The sequence below is a fragment of the Danio aesculapii genome, chromosome 18, assembly GCF_903798145.1.
Source record: "Danio aesculapii chromosome 18, fDanAes4.1, whole genome shotgun sequence".
NCBI lineage: Eukaryota > Metazoa > Chordata > Actinopteri > Cypriniformes > Danionidae > Danio > Danio aesculapii.
Window position 1 is genome coordinate 44,244,691 of NC_079452.1, and position 19,986 is coordinate 44,264,676.

A 19,986-nucleotide genomic window follows, 5' to 3' on the forward strand; every position below is an offset into this window, starting at 1 on the left:
AGGGAGAGTGAGGAGCAAGACCTGGGTAGACTGGAAAAATTGGAGGTGGGGCTGGACGGGGTGGTAATAGTCCTGGGAAGTTGTTTTGGGACAACCAGGGAGGTGCAGATCTTTGGAAACCACTAGAGCTCGTTAACACAGAGGGGGGGATGGGGGGGATAGGAAAAGTCGAGGCTCCTTTAGATACGTTCAGTCTCTTAACATGGGAAACCTTGGGACGGGGCCCAGTGTCTGGGTTAGACTTGGGTTTGCCCTTCAGAGCTGCAGGCACAGGCTTCAGGGCTGAATCAGAGCCCACTGGGACTGGTAAAGCTGGCTGAGGTGCCAAATCTGTAAAGCCCTCCGATGCTGAGGGAACTGGAACAGGGGCTAAATCTGAGGTGTACTTTGAGGCTGTCAGGACAGGCTCAGGGTCTTGATCTAATATACCCTCCAGGGCTGCAGATACTGGATTAGAGGTCAATTCTGTAGGGGCTACTGGAGTTGCAGGGACAGTTACATGGGCTGAATCCGAGACATCATTTGAAGTCACATGTGAAGTCTGAGTGGCTGAATTTGAGAAACCTTCCAGTGCTGCTGGAACTGGAAAAGGGTCTGGGTCAGTGACGCCCTCCAGGGCTGCAGGAACCCGCACAGGGGCTAAACCATTTACACCCTTCAGGGCTGCATAAACTGGGCTGGGGGCCACATCTGAAGGATCTATGGACCTGGTTAAGGACCAGGGTGGAGCCTGAAGGACAATACAGAGAGGATCCACAGGAACAGGCAGGACAGGGGTCTTGAGTGGGACAAGAATAGAAGAGTGCAGGTGAACTTGAGGCCTGAGGGGAGCCGGCAGGGCTGGGGGCGGCCCGAGGGGAGCCGGCAGAGCTGGGGGTGGCTGGACAGGAGGCCTGTGGTGGGCCGGCTGGACAGGAGACCCGTGGGGAGCCGGCAGGGCTGGAGGTGGCCCGTGGGGAGCCGGCAGGGCTGGAGGTGGCCCGTGGGGAGCCGGCAGGGCTGGAGGTGGCCCGTGGGGAGCCGGCAGGGCTGGGGGCGGCCCGAGGGGAGCCGGCAGAGCTGGGGGTGGCTGGATAGGAGGCCTGTGGTGGGCCGGCTGGACAGGAGACCCGTGGGGAGCCGGCAGGGCTGGAGGTGGCCCGTGGGGAGCCGGCAGGGCAAGACGTCTGGGTGGTGCCGGCAGGGCAAGACGTCTGGGTGGTGCCGGCAGGGCAAGACGTCTGGGTGGTGCTGATAAGGCAAGGACCCAGACTGGAGCTGACACTGGCGGGCGCTCTGGGGCTGGAGCCGACACTGGCGGGCGCTCTGGGGCTGGAGCCGACACTGGCGGGCGCTCTGGGGCTGGAGCCGACACTGGCGGGCGCTCTGGGGCTGGAGCCGACACTGGCGGGCGCTCTGGGGCTGGAGCCGACACTGGCGGGCGCTCTGGGGCTGGAGCCGACACTGGCGGGCGCTCTGGGGCTGGAGCCGACACTGGCGGGCGCTCTGGGGCTGGAGCCGACACTGGCGGGCGCTCTGGGGCTGGAGCCGACACTGGCGGGCGCTCTGGGGCTGGAGCCGACACAGTCTTCAAACGAAGGGCTCTGGCCTCCCTGGCACGGGCTCTCCTACCCGTACGCCTCCCAGGACGGGAGGTTAACGGGTCTTTCACATCTTGCGTGGCTTGGGCTGGCACAAACAAAGGGATATCAACACTGGACATGACTGACTGCAATGTAACTGGGTCAGACTTAACCGACATGGAATCAGAGGTTGACTGGGAAACTTCTCTGGAAGTTAAATTGAGTTCAAGGGATTTAGTTTCCCCAGAGGTGATTGTGGTGGATTCAGTCGACTCAAGAATAGAAACCAGCGCAGAGGACACACTGGGGCAAGCAGCAAGTTGGGTCACCTGCTTCTTCCTGATTCTCCGTTTCACAGTGGGAGCCGGAAGATGATGGTGGTCTTGATTCAAGGAGAGAGGGATGGTGGGGAGATCACTGCTAACATCATCAGGAGGACTGAGGATCTGCCAGTCCTTACGATAATGAACATAATTAGAGAAGTCCCAGAAATTCAAAATTTGTAATTGCTCCATTTCCCACTCTGGCAAAGGGTCATCTAGGGAGTGGTTAAAGGCCTTCTTGAGAGCACAGTCATCATAGTCGAGGCCCCTGGCCATGGTCCAGAAAAATTGGGCAAATGCCCGAGGTTCCAGACCCTGCTGGCGAAGCTGAGCCAGTCCTCGCTTGAGGGCCAATCTCCCCTCCTTAGTGGTGGGACGGACAATAGTGATGCTCATTCTGCTGGGTTCTTGTTCGGCCGGTTCGTACTGTCAGGGTTGGCAAGGAGGACCCAAACGCAGAATAGACAGGGTAACACAAGGTTTATTTACAGGAGGTAAACAAGGCAACGCTGAAGGACAGTCCACACAATAGTGAAGGGTGATGGCAGGAGAAAAGGCTGGTGAGGGGGGAGACTCAGGACTTCAGGATGATACAGAGGGGAGTGTCTTATGGGGGGCGAAACAGGCTGGTCGGGAAAGGGGAAATTCCAAACTTCAGGCCAAGCAGTCAAGTAGCTAGCCGACCCTCCGGTATGGGACAGAGGTGGCAAACAGATGAAACATCAAATCAAGGGGATCCACAACCAGCGAAGACTTAGGAGTCAAGTGACAAGCAACACAACAGGACTAGACAGCTGGGGAGACAAGAAAATTAAAAGTGCAGGCAAAAACAAACAAACAAAAATAAGAAATATTTAGGAGGGGGGGAAATATAACTCGAAAAATAAAAATGAAACAAAATGAACTAAACCAAACTACTAAAAATTAAAACAAAAGGGCAAAAGGATAGCTATAGCTTAAAATAAAACAAAGCAAAACACAACAACCGGAACTAAAAAATAAAGAACAAAAAGACTAGGTCCAGACTGGGGCTGAGGATTACAAAAATGGCAAAATGAAAACTCGTAATTAGTCTTGAACTACGAACAATAATAAATGAAAATAACAGCAACCTTGCTGAAAGAAAAATAAATAAACTGAATCCAGAAGGATAAATGAATTCGATATAAAGATCAAAAAAGACTAGTACTAGACTAAGGCTAGAAAAAAGAAACAAAACTAGACTATATAAAAAACCTCTATCAGGCACTAAACAAGATTTAGCGACAAGCACACAAAAGATAGTATGACGAACCGGCAAGGACAAGTGGAAAATGAACTCATTATGAAGAGTAAAGAGCACGAGGAACAGGTGAACATAATTAGACAAACAAGGACTAAACAAGGGGGCGAGGCATAGGAAAACAAGGAGGCGGGACAAGGGGAGCACATGGCCAACACAACAAAAGAGACAACCATGTGCTTATACACAAAACAAACAAAGAGACATTAAACACAGACAGGAGTGACAGGACTGTAAGGGCTGGATCCTGACATTGAGTTGAATTCTTTGAGTTTTTATTGAGTACCGATTAATAATTTTTTGTCAAATCCACTTTAATTTGTAAAAACTAATAAATTAACTAAATTCTTTCATGTTGTCCCAAGACAAATGGAACCCAGAATTTTTTACAGTTAATATTTTTTGTCTATATTATATAGTTCATTATTATATGTATATAATAAATTCAAATTTTCTATATTATAATGCTTTAGATGTAAAACTCTTGATAAAATAACCTGTTTATCATAGAACAGGACAAAATATGAAAAAGGCATCTTGACAATATTTACATTCCAAGTTGCTGCCATGAGATTTGCGTTCACAACCTGTCGAATGGGTAGAATCAAGTGTGAATAATAAAATAATACAGTCAGTATATAAAGTGATGTATTAAGATTAGAGATGGTTTTAGCTCTGACTGAATGCAGGAGCTCAATGTGGGAGTGTTTAAGGCTCCCCAGTGGAGAAAACTGCCAAATGGCTGCCACGGCTGGCTGTGTGTATAAATAAACAGCAGTCACACTGGCCTGCGCTGATTGGACACGCAGTAATGAGCTGTGAAAGGCCAAGCACCGGTGTCACACAATGAGAGCTCTACTACTGCTAATTAATTCCAGATCCCATCAAACAATAGACAAGCTCTCCTTATCTCTAACAGTCAGTGATTGATCACATCCTTCTGCGCTTTGTTTCTTTCTTGCCTTTTTTTGACTTATTATTATTCTTTCATTCTGTGAGTAATGGAGCCGTTTGTACCTTTTTTTTCTTTGATTTCTCTTTATTTACTCTTTTATATTTATGTAAGTATACACAACTCCCCAGTGAAATTATGGAAAATATTTTTTTCCTCAAACATTTTTTTAATCTTTGCTTGAACGCACTCAATGCAATTAAAAATGAAAAATGCAATTACAATAAAGTAAAAAAACAACATTTTTGGGTGAAGTATCATTTTAATGCAAATTGAAACCAATATTTATAATTGAATTAATGCCACAATATCATATCAGAACAATGGCCACTATGTATGGACACTATTATAGTTATCATTATAATTCCTAATGCGGATGGGATGCCATAGTCTTTAAATAAACCATGTTTTCCAACTTTAGGCCTAAAGCACCATGATTGTAACTTCGATATAAATATGTCAATATTAAGATTACTAATGAGATGAATAATTAATAATGAAATTCAGAATCTAACACACACAAATATATATATATATATATATATATATATATATCCTATATATATGAGCAATTTCACACAAGTAGCAGTGCGATATGGCTGTATAACGGCACTGGTGGGAGGCGTGCGGGCAGGCTGCAGGCCGAGTGTCCCTTAGTGTCAATATACGGCCATATCTCACTGCTAAGAGAAATGGCACAAAATGCCATCAGTCAAACATTTTCCACTATTTCTCTGATGCAATTGGGGGATCACAATAATTAACCCCGAAAAAGCCAAAGCAAAAATAAAGCACTACAACATACAAAAGAGAGAGATCGACTTAGAGCGTCATCTACCAGTTTTGATCAGTGGTAGTTTAGCCTAAAAAAGCTTCAAAAGTACATTCTGTTGTCCAACAGCAGCAATATTTGTCAAACTGTAGTGAATTTATTCATCTGCTGTCACTCTATTTGGATGGACTAATACACAAGGGTGAAGTACGAGTGCTGATATTTTAGAATATCGCAAGGTTATCAACCAATCAGATTCGAGAACTAGACAGAACTGTTGTATAAAAAAAAGAATATATATATATATATATATATATATATATATATATATATATATATATATATATATATATATATATATATATATATATATATATATATATATTCATACATATATGTATATACACAAATACAAAAAATCCTATGCTCTCAGAAATACAGGTACATGAGCTGTCACTGGGGTGGTACCTTTTCAAAAGGTACAGATTTGTATCTAAAAGGTCCATATTAATACCTCAAGGGTACATTTTAGTACCTAAAAAGTACAATAGTGTTCCTCTTAAATTTTTAAAGTACTAATATATACTTTAGAGGTACCAATATGGACCCTTTAAGTACAAATGTGTACCTTTTGAAAAGGTACCACCCCAGTGACAGCTTGCATACCTTTATTTCTGAGAGTGTATGCAATCCTAAATATATAGCCAACAAGGTTATTGTTACTAATCCTGACATTCTGTCATATTCATTAAAAAATCTGCTTGTATTTAAACTACTGAGTACAAAAATAGACCTAATTTGGTTCTGAACTACATTATTGAAATTTAAATGATATATATATATTTAATATACTACCACAATATTTTCTTTCAACACATGCTTTGTGGAATGAAAATATTTCAGAGCTCAATAATAAGAGAAGTGAAGTAAACATAATTTAAAGTTTCCTGACAATGACTCCTATGTTTATACTTAGAGTCTCTTTTCAACTCTTTTCAGCCTCATAAACATACATATACATCCTCTCATGGCTTCATAGAGAGCTGCAAGGTTTGAACCCCTCGTCTATTTTCTATGTTAGTGTGATGTTTGGCTGGCCGGCTGTACAGACAGTTTGCTGTACAGTCGGTCAGTTGGAGTGGACCTCTGAGGCCACTGCACTTTTCGAGCCCTCTTTGGGAGGCTAAACTGGAGTCAGGTTTCTCCTTGTAGGTTAAGTGTGAACCAGACAGCCGGGTGGTCCCTTACATGGGGCCACAAGCACACACTAATGGGTCTTGGGAGCTTTCACAGACACGTACACACACAACTGTAAAGGTATGTGTAGACACGCATATAGACACTTTCATTCAGATGACATTTGGCCAGAACATCTGGCACTTAGAACTTGAAACTATTGTTTTGAGGATGGTTTATGTTGCTCAAAAATATCCCTCATTATGAGAAGTGTGTGAAACACATGTAGGTCTTAATGATAATTGTACTAGCAGATATTATGACGGATGTAATGTCTTGGTAATGTCTTCAGGATTTTGAGATTGAGAGTTCGGACACATATAACTTAATATCCGGGCATTAATATTTTATAAATAGTTCAAAGTTATTTCTTTTTTGTTCGCTCTAGTTGTTCTGCTATAATAAAACTATAACATTAATGGGAACCTATTATATCTTTTTTAAACATACTTAAAGTCAAAATTATTACTTTTGACTAAACTGTTTTAAAATAATATTTTGAATTATTATTATTTTGACCCTCTGGAAACTTTTAAATCTTTCACAAACTTTTCCTAAGTGCTGTTTAATGGAGAAAAGCTTCTCAACACATTTTTAAGAAGTAATTTTCATAAGTAATTTCTAATTGCTAATGCCCTATTTGACATTACATAATATTTTACTAGTTATTTTGCAAGGACTATTATTTAACTTAATTGTTAAGTGCAATTTAAAGGCTTAAGTTAATTAGATTAAATAGGCAAGTTAGGTTATTTAAGCAACTGATTGGACAACTTTATCTGTAGCCAATCAGAAACAAAAATCTTAAGGGGGCTAATATTAATAACCTTAGTGTTATTAAATTTTTAAAAATCCAGCCAAAATAAAAGAAATTAGACTTTGATGTAAAATATAATAGAAAAAAAATGAAAAATGTCCTTGCTCTATTACAGCTGCATGAAATCAAAATTCACAATGTTTATTTTGATAGAGCACTTTGTTATTCTTTAGGTGAAAAATTTATCTGTGGAAGTTAATACACTGAAAAAAAATTTGTTTTGGTAATCTTCAAAGTCTGTCCATTTGCTTGATGTTTAGAGTGGCGGAGGTCCTTCTCTGTTAACGTCAATTTGACAGCTTCAGCCTTATTTTTCTTAACCACACACCTCTTATTGTTAGTTTGCTATGAGGGAATAGCATTATTACATTTCAACATTCCATTTCAGTTGGAGGTACATCAAACATACTGAACTAAAAGTCTCAGCAACTTCCGGTTCACACAGACTTTAAATATCACTTGGGGAAATATTTAAAAAACATTTAATTTTCACAGCAGGCTTAATAATTTTGTCTTCAACTGGAATATGAATGTCGTAAATCCCCATGTGCCACTGATCTGCTCATTGTTTAAGCTGGCTTTCGGTTTAAAAAAAATTGGGATTTTCCTTCAAATAAGGTATAAACATGCTATGATCTATACTGTTTTTTTTTTTACTGTGACTTATTTCTGTCAAAAACAAATTACTTTGTGAGTGGGAGGGAATGAGAGTCATTCTTCTAGGATTGGGAATGGATTTTCACCCTTTTTTGTGAGATTGGGTTGGGGCAGTATTCTTTATTGTGGGATGGAAGAGGTTTGAAAATCCTCTCCTTTGTCACCCTCTAATTTGGGGCACGATAATTGTATATTTAGATAATATTTTGGATGAATATTTGGGAAAAGGAAGCTTTCTTTCAATTTAATGTTTGAAAATTTTGAAAGATTTACTACATTGTTGTTACTGTCATTGTCACTGTCATGTAAGTCAGTTGCATCATTACACTGTCATTGACAAATTATCTCCTGTGAACTACGAGTTGGACCCCCTTTTGCTATCAGAACTGCCTTAATCTTGTCAGATTTGTCGGCTGCACATCCATGCGAATCTAAATCTCCCATTCCACTTCATCCCAAAGGTGCTCTATTGGATTGAGATCTGGTGACTGTGGAGGCCATATGAGTACATTGTCATGTTCGGGAAACCAGTCTGAGATGATTTGCGCTTTATGACATGTAATGTTATCCTGATGGAAGTAGCCATCAGAAGACGGGTACACTGTGGTCATAAAGGGATAGACATGGTCAGCAACAATACTCAGGTAGGCTGTGGCATTGACACGATGCTCAGTTGGTACTAATGGGCCCAAAGTGTACCAAGAAAATACCCCCCACAAAAGTACACACCACCAGCAGCCTGAATTGTTGATACAAGGCAGGATGGATCCATGCTTTCATGTTGTTGACCCCAAATTCTGACCCTACTATCCGAATGTCACAGCAGAAATCGAAACTCGTCAGACCAGACAACGCTTTTCCAATCTTCTACTGTCCAATTTTGGCGAGCATGTGCAAATTGTAGCCTCAGTTTCCTGTTCTTAGCTGACAGGAGTGGCACCCGGTGTGGTCTTCTGCAGCTGTAGCCCATCCGCCACAATGGTTGGATGTGTAGTGCGTTCAGAAATGCTATTCTGCTTACATCGGTTGTATTGAGTGGTTATTTGAATTACTGTTGCCTTTCTCTCAGCTTGAACCAGTCTGGCCATTCTACACTGACCTCTGGTATGAACAAGACATTTGCACCCACAGAACTGCCGCTCACTGGATATTTTCTCTTTTTCAGACCATTCTCTGTAAACCCTAGAAATGGTTGTGCGTAAAAATCCCAATAAAACAGCAGTTTCTGAAATACTCAGCCTATCTGGCACCAACAACCATGCCACATTCAAAGTCACTTAAATCACCTTTCTTCCCCATTCTAATGCTCGGTTTGAACTGCAGCAGATCGTCTTGACCATGTCTACATGTCTAAATGCATTGAGTTGCTGCCATGTGATTGGCTGATTGGAAATTTGCGTTAACAAGCAGTTGGACAGCTGTACCTAATAAAGTGGCTGGTGAGTATATATACACAGGGAGTGGTTTCAAGTCAGCTAACATCAACCAATCAGAATCAAGTGTTCATTGTGTTCCACTAAATATAAATCTATTATGTCATAGTGAACGTGCCAAAAGAATTTTTGGAATCAACAAAAAAAAATCCACTCAATCCGTTAAAAATGCAGGTGCATTTAAACAAGGAAACACCTGAAAGACTGTAGCTGAACTGCTGCTCCTCGATAATTTATACGTTTCTGATTTAGTTTAGTTTTGGGAATGCACAAGGACAGTTGTGGCCTATTGCGAAAATAGAGCTAAAAAGTGTTCATTCAGCAGCTGTTAGTCAATTTAAATTCCTGGCTCTTTGTGAGCTGAACTGGAATAAAATGACTATATATCCAAGCCAGCTGGTACATGATCCAGTGAGATGATGGTTATATGTGTAATATTTAGCTTGGCCCATAGAACAACACTCCAACGTTTATTTCTAAATGGCTCTTTGTTATTGCCTCAAAAATTGTATTTTCACGGTATGAGTCACATGAGTAATCATGTCAATTACTGTGCGCAGCCATATGTGCGGGTGAGAGAGATATTTATTGTGCTAACCTCCTATTACAGCTTCTCAGTCAGGCATCTGAAAAGATATGTAAACACACAATCATCGGTGAACACTACATGACGTCATTCCCGATCAAAGAGCAAGTTGTGCATTTGATTGGAGAGTCTCAACCATCTGTCCATCTGTGTGTTTCACGTGTCATTCGGAAATTTGATTGATATAAAGATTGTTCTAGCATCAACTGCCATGTCTCATGAGACTATGTGAGAATATTTAAGCTTTGGGCACCGCTCTGCTGAATCTCTGATTTTTAAACGGATGAAAGTAAGTCAAATAAACCTCAGATTGCTACAATAAGTGTCAAATGTTTACATTCTTATAAAACATTGTTTGTGTTAAAAATATGGAATGACAGGTAGTCTGCTTTACCTCAACTCAAGATTATTTGCGTGCTCTGTTGGTGTCAGCAGAGGGAAATATCATGCATGTTATATTATATATTATTTTGAATCATTATTAATATTAATTTAGTTCTTTACATTGTTTTTTATATATAAATGTATTGTTATTATTATTTATATGACATATTGTTTAATATTATTATTATTAATACGAGTATTTATTATTTTTAATCGTTCTTAAAATTAATTTAGTTCTGTTTATCGTATTTCATTACATAAAATTATTATTATTATTTATATAATACATTGTTTATTATTATTGATGCTAGTATTTATTATTTTTATCATTATTAAAATTAATTTAGTTATTTTTATTGTTTTATTATATAAATGTATTATTATTATTATTTTTATTTATTACATTGTTTATTACAATTTTTTAATACTAGCATTTATTATCATTATTTAAAAAAATTAAGTCTTGTATCGAAACAAAACAAAATAAAAACAGACAAAACAAAAGAAAACAAAAACAGACTAAACAAAACATAATGAAACAAAACAAAAACAGACAAAACAAAACAAACAAAAACAGACAAAACAAAACAAAAACAGGCAAAAACAGACAAAACAAAACAACACAAAAACAGACAAAACAAAACAAAACAACAAAAACAGACAAAACAAATCAAAAACAGACAAAACAAAAACAGACAAAAACTAAACAAAACAAAATGAAACAAAACAAAAACAGACAAAACAAAACAAAAACACAAAACAAAAACAGACAAAACAAAACAAAAACAGACAAAAACTAAACAAAACAAAATGAAACAAAACCAAAACAGACAAACAAAACAAAAACAGACAAAACAAAACAAAAACACAAAACAAAACAAAAACACAAAACAAAACAAAACAAAAACAGACAAAAACTAAACAAAACAAAATGAAACAAAACAAACAAAACAAAACGAACAAAACAAAAACAAAAACACAAAACAAAACAAACAAAACAAAAACAGACAAAACAAAAACACAAAACGAAACAAAACAAACAAAACAAAAACAGACAAAACAAAATGAAACAAAAACAGACAAACAAAATAAAAATAGACAAAACTAAATGAAACAAAACCAAACAAAAACAGACAAAACAAAACAAAACAGACAAAACAAAACAAAAACAGACAAAACAAAGCAACAAAAAAACAGACAAAACTAAATTTATTTTCATGGCTACTGCAAGTCTGAAATCTCTGCAAAAACCAACATCTATAGACCAACATTGCTGATCTATAGAATGAGTAAATGAACATCACATTTTCATTTTTGGATGGACTATCCCCTTAGCTTTGCCAAATACATTCAGTTTGACTATGAACTGTGCACTGGTGCCAAGACTGGGTAGAAAAAAGCTCTGTTTTTCATATTAAACCCAAAACTGTGTTAATCCATAATTGTGTCTTAAATACTTTCTGGATGTCCATCGTTGGCTACTATGTTTCATAAGCAAACATGGTCCCTACGCTCTTCGCATGCAAATAACAATGTCTTTACGGAACGACAGGAAACATAAGTTGATTAGCAGCTAATGTTTCTCCCAGAGAGACCATCAGTCTTCATCAGAGCCCCTCCTCTCCCTTAGCTCTGAGAGCATATTTGGACAACTGAGTTTGGTTTACGCTGGGAGTGAAAATATATAATAAACACACAGATTAAAACTCTTTTGATGCCGGAGGCTTGAAATGCTGTGATTTAGTGCTGCCTGGAGACGTGATTGCACATGAAACAAGGGTGATGATGCTTCTGCAGGGCGGCTGCTTCTCTCTCAGTCTGGATTTGACCTCACATCAGTCTGACACTTCGGATTCAGGAGACTCATTTGAGGAGATCTGAGGTCTGAGCAGAGCTTCATGGGCCTCTGACTGACTGAATACAGTTGAAGTCAAAATGATTAGCCCTCCTGTTATTTCTTTTTTAAATATTTCCCCGATGATGTTTAACAGAGCAAGGAATTTCTCACAGTATGTCTGATAATATTTTTTCTTCTAGAAAAAGGCTTATTTGTTTTATTTTGGCTAGAATATTTTTTAAAACCATTTTAAGGTCAATATTACTAGCCTACATATGCATTTTTTTGCTAATTGTCTAAAGAACAAACCATGATTATATAATGATTTGCATAATTACCCTAACTTGCCTAGTTAACCTAATTAACCTAGTTAAACCTTTAAATTGAATACTAGTATCTAGAAAAAATATCTAGTTAAATATTATTTACTGTCATCATGGCAAAGATAAAATAAATCAGTTCTTAGAAATGAGCTATTAAAACTATTATGTTTAGAAATGTGTTGAAAAAATCTCTCTATTAAACAGAAACTGGGAAAGAAAATACACAGGAGGGATATTAATCCAGGAGGGCTAATAATTCTGACTTCAACTGAATATAATAAATGTTTTTTTCTTCAAAATGCTGCTTGTGTATGTGTGTATTTTATATGTATTTGTATATTTTTACCACAATAAATATATTTTTTATGGAAAATGTAGTTATTAAAAATATAAAAACAAGTGAACATATTAAATGTGTTGCTGACCAATGGGTGAAATCTAGTGGTTTGAAGGATAATGACAAATTATATCTGATTAATATGACAACTAATTTGAATTATAGGGCTGCACTGTGATCCGCAAATAGAATATTTAAAACGTGTCATTAAATGATTTTTTATGCTAAATATGCCTGACAACATTTTTTTTTTTTGATATATGAATTATTGTTACTGAATGACTAGTAACTGGGTGTCTTCTGTAAAGCATGATGGGGAAAGTACTATGCATAATTTTTGCCACCCAAATATGTACATAATTCATTCTTTTTCCTTCGGCTCAGTCTCTTTATTTATCAGGGGTTGCTGCAGCGGAATGAACCGCCAACTTATCCAGCATATTTTTTATACAGCGGATGCCCTTTCAGCGGCAACCCAGTACTGGGAAACATCCATAAACGCTGATTCACACACCAGTTTAGTTTATTCAATTCGCCTATAGCGCATGTCTTTGGACTGTGGGGGAAACCGGAGCAGCCGGAGAAAACCAATGTGAACACAGGGAGAACATGCAAACTCCACACAGAAATGCCAACTGACCCAGCCGGGGCTCGAATCAGCAACCCTCTTGCTGTGACGTGACAGTGCTAACCACTGAGCCACCGTGTCGCCAATTTACATAATGCAGTTGCAAAACATTTGTGCTGTGCATTTTATTTATTTATTTTGTTTGGTTGTTTGTTTTTATACTTGTAAAGGTCTTTGGCACAAATTATTTTTTGTTGACTTATGTATTAAAGATAAATGTAGGTTAAAATAAATAAATTATCTTTTTTTATTTATGATTTATTTAACATTTTTACATTTTACAAACATACCAAACAACTCTTATAGAGATAACTGAAATAAATAAATGAAAATAATAAAAATAAAATAAAACTAAATGAGGGACAGATGTCTACATTTATGCAACAATCTCAATGTAACAATCATAATTCTTTGTGAATTTATCTTCTTATTATATATTGCTTTCTATATTCCAAGTTCCATTTGTTAATGTAATGACTAACAAGTAATTTGTTGTTAGTTCATGTTAACACTTTGCATTATCTAATGTTATCAAGCACAACTTTGGATTTGAATGAAGCATCTGTAAATATTGAACTATGATAAATAAATGCTGTACTCATATTGTTCATTCTTACTTCATGTTAGCATGAATACTTTAACCTAATATTCACAAAATCTTGTTGTAAAGTGTGACCTTTATCTTAATATTGCTACTTTTGTCATCAAGGAATGAGCTTGAAATGTCATAACATTTTACTAACATAACTGTAATCATATTTCAGATTATCATTGACTTCAAGTCAGCCAAACAATACATGTTTGTGTGACAGAAATGTGCCAGACCTCTGCTTTATAGTCAATGGACCTTCATTTGGCTCCTTTCACAGCAGAGCACTTGTGGTTCCAGCCACAGAAACCGTGCTCTAATTTCAGTCAAAATAAATGAAAGAGAAGCAGCAATCCACTCTTGGGTGTGATTTTTTTTTTTTACAGTTTAAACACTTAGGAAGATAATCTCTCTTTCAGTGTTTATTTTAATATAATGCTTGAGAAGGACAGAACACAAACGAAGAATGTTGTCATTAAAATTCTCATCCAGCTCTGTCCTCCATCAGCTTCATGCTGTTGAGAAAACACTGGCCTTCTGTGAGACTGCTTTTGTGGTTACCAAAATAATCAAACGGATGCTGGTTTAGCCAGATATCCAGCATTTTCTGTATTCCATAACTGGATCTTTGCAGAAATTCAACTGAAAATAGATAAAATTCAACCCAAACTTTTATTTTGTATGTTGCATAGTATCGCTATTGTAGTTTTCATCTTTATTTTTTATTTATTTCTAGCACTTTTTACAATGTAGATTGTGTCAAAGCAGCTTAACAAAGATGAAGTTCTAGTAAATTTTAATAATTAAAATATTATTATTATTGTTAGGTCCTGTGTGGGACCTGGCTATTTTGGTTGTGTTTTTGTGATTTTTGCAGAGCCTACATGGTTGCTGATTTGTGGGTGGGTCATCTGACCTGAGACCCATTATGGAGTTCCTATAAAGAGTCCAACATTTGACATGACAAGAGAGCTCGATTAGGCGGACCTCCCTGCCTGGCGTTTTGATTATTTTAGTTTGTTTTGGATCATGAGCTCAGTTCACTATACAGACACTTTACACTACTGACTTCCATTTATACTGACTTGATTGCTTTAAATACTTTTGTTAGATATGCCTTTTGTTAATAAATCATTTTCTCTTTTTGATTTACCTAGTCCACATTGTCTCTCTTATGTTGTAACAATTAGTTTAAATGTTTTTATAATTTTCTTAATATAAAATAGTTTCTATTGTTCCACTGAAGTAGTACTGTTTTTGTCAATAGTCTGAATTCTACTTTTTACTCAAGTTTGAATTAGTTTTGCAATTTAATTCTAATATTTAGACATTTTTATTAGTTTTATTAATTTTTAATGTGTCTATATAGATTTTATATTTATTGTTTGTGTTTTTTGTTTACAAGTTAGTATTAGTAAAAGTAAGTCAATTTAAGTCAATAATATTGTTATAGTATCTTGGTGGAATAGGTTTTTATTAGATTTTTATTCAATTTTATTTATGGTTCAATTAGGTTTTCTTTTTTGTATTTTACATTTTTTGTGTTAATTTAGATATATCTTTAGTAATTTTTTATGTTTGTGAATTGTAAATTATTTACTTAGCTTAATATTATAACTATGTTATAATATAATTGAGGTACTATTATTTTGATTATTATTTTGTATAATAGCTACTTTTTTGTTAATAGTTAAGATTAGCTTTAATATGTAGATTTTCCATTTTATTAATTCATTCATTTTCTTTTCAGCTTAGTACCTTTATTAATCAGGGTCGCCACAGTGGAATGAACTGCCAACTCATCCAGCATATGTTTTATTGTTCTTTCAGCTGCAACACATCACTGGGAAACACCCATACACACTCATCCACTATGGCCATTTTAGCTTATTCAATTCACCTACAGCGCATGTCTTTTGACTGTGGGGGAAACTGGAGCACCCGAAGGAAACCCACACGAACACAGGAGAACATGCAAACTCCACACAGAAATGGCAACTGGCCCAGCCAAGCTTGAACCAGCGACCTTCTTGTTGTGAGGCGATCGTGCTACCCACTGCGCCACCGTGATGTGATTTTCCATTTTAACTTTAGTTAAATGTTAAAAATAGATTGTGTCAAAGTTCTAGTAAATTTTTATTTTAATTATTAGTCTGAATTGTACTTTTTCAGACTATATTTTTGAAGTGTAGTATGTTATAATATGATTGAGGTAATATTATTATTATATTGTATAATAACTACTCTTGTTAATAGTTTTTAATTAGCTTTAATATGTAGATTTTCCATTTTAACTTTCGTTAAATTTTTAGGTTTAGGTTCAGATTTTTTTTTTTTTTTTTTGGGGGGGGGGGGTCATTAGTAATAGTGTTGTTAATATTCCTTTTTTATTAATAATTTTAGTTTTTTGTAGTGAAGTATAATATAGTATATTGTAGTAATTAAATCAACAATTTATAAATGAAACAGTTTCACAGTTGTTTTGTATGTTGAATGTTGTATACTGTATCACTATTGCAGTTTTTATCTTTATTTCAATCGCTTTTTACAATGCAGATTGTGTCAAAGTAGCTTAACAAAGATGAAGTTCTAGTGAAATTTATTAATTAAAATATTAATATTAGTTTGAATGTTTTTATAATTTTCTTAATTTAAAATTGTTTTAATAGTTACACTGAAGTACTATTATTTTTAAAAATAGTCTGAATACTTTTTATTCATGTTTAAATTATTAGTTATTATTTTTGTATTTTTGCTATTTAATTTTGATATTTATGCATTTTTTGTTATTTTATTTGTATTTTTAATGTGTCTATATTTATATTTATTGTTTGTGTTTTTTACAAGTTGTATTAAGTATTAGTTTAAATTTATATTTTTAAGTCAAAATGGTGCTTATAGTATTATGGTAAAATAGGTTTTTATTACATTTTTATTCAATTGTATTATTTTATTCATGGTTGAATTAGTTTTTTCCTTTTTGTATTTTCTATTTTCATGTTAATTTAGTTATATTGTTTGTCATTTTTTATGTTTGTGTTATTATTTTGAATTGTACTTTATTCATTTAGCTTAATTTCTATTTTTAAAGTCTATTATATTATAATATAATTGAGTAATACTATTACTTTTATTAATATTTTGTATAATAACTCTTATAATATATTAACTATTGTTAATAGTTTAGATTAGCTTTACTATGTAGATAGTTAAATTTTACTATCTACATGGGGGGGGGGGGGATAATGTTGTTAATATTCATTCTTAAGCATTATTAATAATTAATAATATAGTATTCCAATACATTATGACACTTGAAGGCACAATTATCTAACAATATAAAGGATGCAATTACACAGATTATTTGTATGCATTTGACATATAGTGTGTAAGTGTTGGGGGGGATCAGAAATGGCTACTGAACTATTTTACACCAGCTTTTTTCTGATTTAAATCACTAAATCTATTAAAATAATTCTCAAAATAAATATCCATATAATTCCTCAATATTATAAATGATGCCATCCATAAATTCAAATATTCTCAAATATTCTCCTTAAAGATCACCTTGGAGGGAGCAGACAGTGTTTCATTATGGTCATGGATGGCAAACGCAGGGCTGTGATCCAGCAGAGCCCTCGACTGCTCCATCTAAGGAGCCCATCTGTGAAGAGGAGGACAGATGGAGGCAGCAGATTGAGAGATGTAGTCTCTTTCTCTCTACAAACCTTCAGATGGATGACGCTCTATTTACACGTCTGACCAAAAGAATCCTATACACAGGAAATGCTTGTGGATGTGAGTTCCTTATTTATTTCCACAAGCATTCCTGATTTGCACTCAGTGAGGCTTAGACCTTTCAGCTCAAAAACCACTTATGGCTATATATGGTGGCAAGAAATACATGCGGTGGATTCACTGCAACAAGTGCTTAAGATATATAGACTATGAACAGAAAAAAATCCCCTAATTTATTCATTTAAAATACACTGTTTTGTGTGAGTTAATGTCAACAAAGTGTCACTTCTACTCGTTTATTTGAAAAATTAAGTTCTCAGATCGTCCACAATACAAATCAATGTTTTCTTCCCACAGGTGAATGTTTAAGCAGTAAATCAACTTTGAGTTTTTGTCTATCTAGTTTAAGTTGTAGGGGAGGACAGGAACAACAGCAATTTTTCAAGTAGCCGCTAAAAGGAATGTATAAAACCCTTGTTCATATAAACATTAGCAAAGACATCTGTGTTCGGGATGGTTTGCAATGAGTGCGTTCTTGATCATAGTGCACACATCATCATAATTAACTACTGTTACAGTTTACAGAGTGGCCACCCATGTTGAATTCCATAAGGACAACAATAATAGATGAAGATAAAACTATCTTCCCCTTATGATAATTAACCATGGTATCGTTACAGTAAAAGTGTAGCAACCATGCTTTTTATTGCCATTTGTAAAAACACAATTTTACTACAAATATGTGATTAATCTATGGTTAGTCTAGAAAATCATGGTTAATATACTATAGATTAAACACCTTTTTTGTTTATTTCTTTTGTGGTAAAACCATGGTTCGTTTTCATAAGGGTTGATATTTGGTATGGTTTTGTTTGCAATTAGCCACCAATAAAAAAAAACAAATATGCTTAAGACAGAATGTTACCAACACTGATTTTTTTTCCACAAGTAAAACTAGTTATTTGGTAGAAAAGAGTCATCAAAAGAATAGTTTCTCATCCGTTTTCTCTGTGAAGCTCAGTATTTTGTCAGGACAGGTGAGAGACAAGTAGGAGCAGAGCGGGAATCCGCGCGGGTACAGCTGTGGGTGCGCGTGTGCGATGAGCGAGGACGCGAGCGCGTAACCGCGGGACTCCACGGAGGCTCCTCCAGCAGCTGCGCACCTCCGCTGAAACTGGTTCTCCTTTTTTGACAGAATGCTGTCAATGCTAAACTCCTTCGCCTTGTCTGTTGTTTTCCTTGGGTTTGATTCTTTGGATTTGGCGTCTCCAGTTTGCGCGGGTCCAGTGTCACTCTTCACGGGCACCCGCGTCCCGCGCGCGCTTGAAAGCGATGTGTGAGTGTTTACGGCCACCGTGCTGCTCCGTTCAGGTGTCGGGCATCTCGGGTTGGAGCCAAGTGTGGTCGAGGATGCCAAACACCAGTCTTTGGCGGATTCTGAGGCTACATTTTCCTCTTTGTTTTGAGGTTGGGTGTCGTTTAGCTTCTCGTTAATATCTCTTCCAGGATTTTGCTTGAGCGGAGACACTTTCTCCAATTGGGCACCTTGATGGAGTTTAGAGCTCGACACCCGTGTTCTCTTGTGACCGACTTTAGTGTCACCTGTGTCCTGAGTCCTGCACTTTCTCTTCCGCCGTCGGTAGTTTCCGTTCTCGAACATGTCCAGGCATTTGGTGTCCAGCGTCCAATAGCTACCTTTGCCCGGTCGCCCCTTCTCTCTGGGCACTTTTATGAAGCAGTCGTTGAGCGAGAGGTTGTGGCGGATTGAGTTCTGCCAGCCCTGCTTGTTGTCGTGATAATACGGGAAGCGGTCCATGATGAACTGATAGATCCCGCTGAGGGTCGCGCGCTTGTCCGGCGCGTTCTTGATTGCCATGGCGATGAGCGCGATGTAGCTGTACGGGGGTTTTTGCGGAGGCTCCTGCCGGCCGGACGCGAATCCCAGCGCGGGGATGATGCCTCCAACTTCGCCACCGTACACATAGATGAGGGAGGAACCGGACAGGCCGAGAGCCGAGGCAGCAACGCCGGACTGCGGCACGGGGCTGTGGTATAAACTCATGACTTCGGAGGACAGATTCAGTCTGGGGAGATCGCCACCGGTGTGTCCGCTTCATGAGTCCAAAATGTTAAATAATTGTTGTCCGTTTTGCTGTTTTATGTTGACTTAGCGCTGGAAAATAAATTGTCTATGATAAACACTCGTTGTGTTCCCTCAGCCCACCCACATTAATTAAAATTTCATTGCCGAAAGCCTCGAGTCTCTCTCTCCCTCCGCGTGTCCCCTGCCCTACCAGCCAATGGTGTGCTCGGTTATTCCTTCATTTGTTTATAGAATTAGTCTGTTGATAAGTCTGCCCACCCAAGTTGAATCAAGCTGTGTTTATTTGGAAAAATTTCCGGGCACCCAATACATAAACGCACTGATCTGATGTTTGAAATATCACGTCCACCCTTAACGCTGAAAGTTGCTCGCACAGAGAGAACAAGCAAACACGACAGAGTTCTTTCTGGGAGTTGCTTTGGGTTG

At 37.3% G+C, this 19,986-nt stretch overlaps 1 protein-coding gene and 1 long non-coding RNA gene across 2 annotated transcripts in view; both read right to left on the minus strand.

Annotated features, from left to right (window-relative positions):
* The window catches only part of LOC130245446 (uncharacterized), a 42,725-nt gene that overhangs the window by 12,866 nt on the left and 9,873 nt on the right, over positions 1 to 19,986 (minus strand). The gene's annotated exons all lie outside the window — the stretch shown is intronic.
* On the minus strand, positions 17,739 to 19,858 carry foxl1 (forkhead box L1). The gene has a single exon (XM_056478126.1). It carries the CDS (start codon positions 19,516 to 19,518, stop codon positions 18,436 to 18,438), a length of 1,083 nt encoding a protein of 360 aa, XP_056334101.1. The 5' UTR covers positions 19,519 to 19,858; the 3' UTR covers positions 17,739 to 18,435.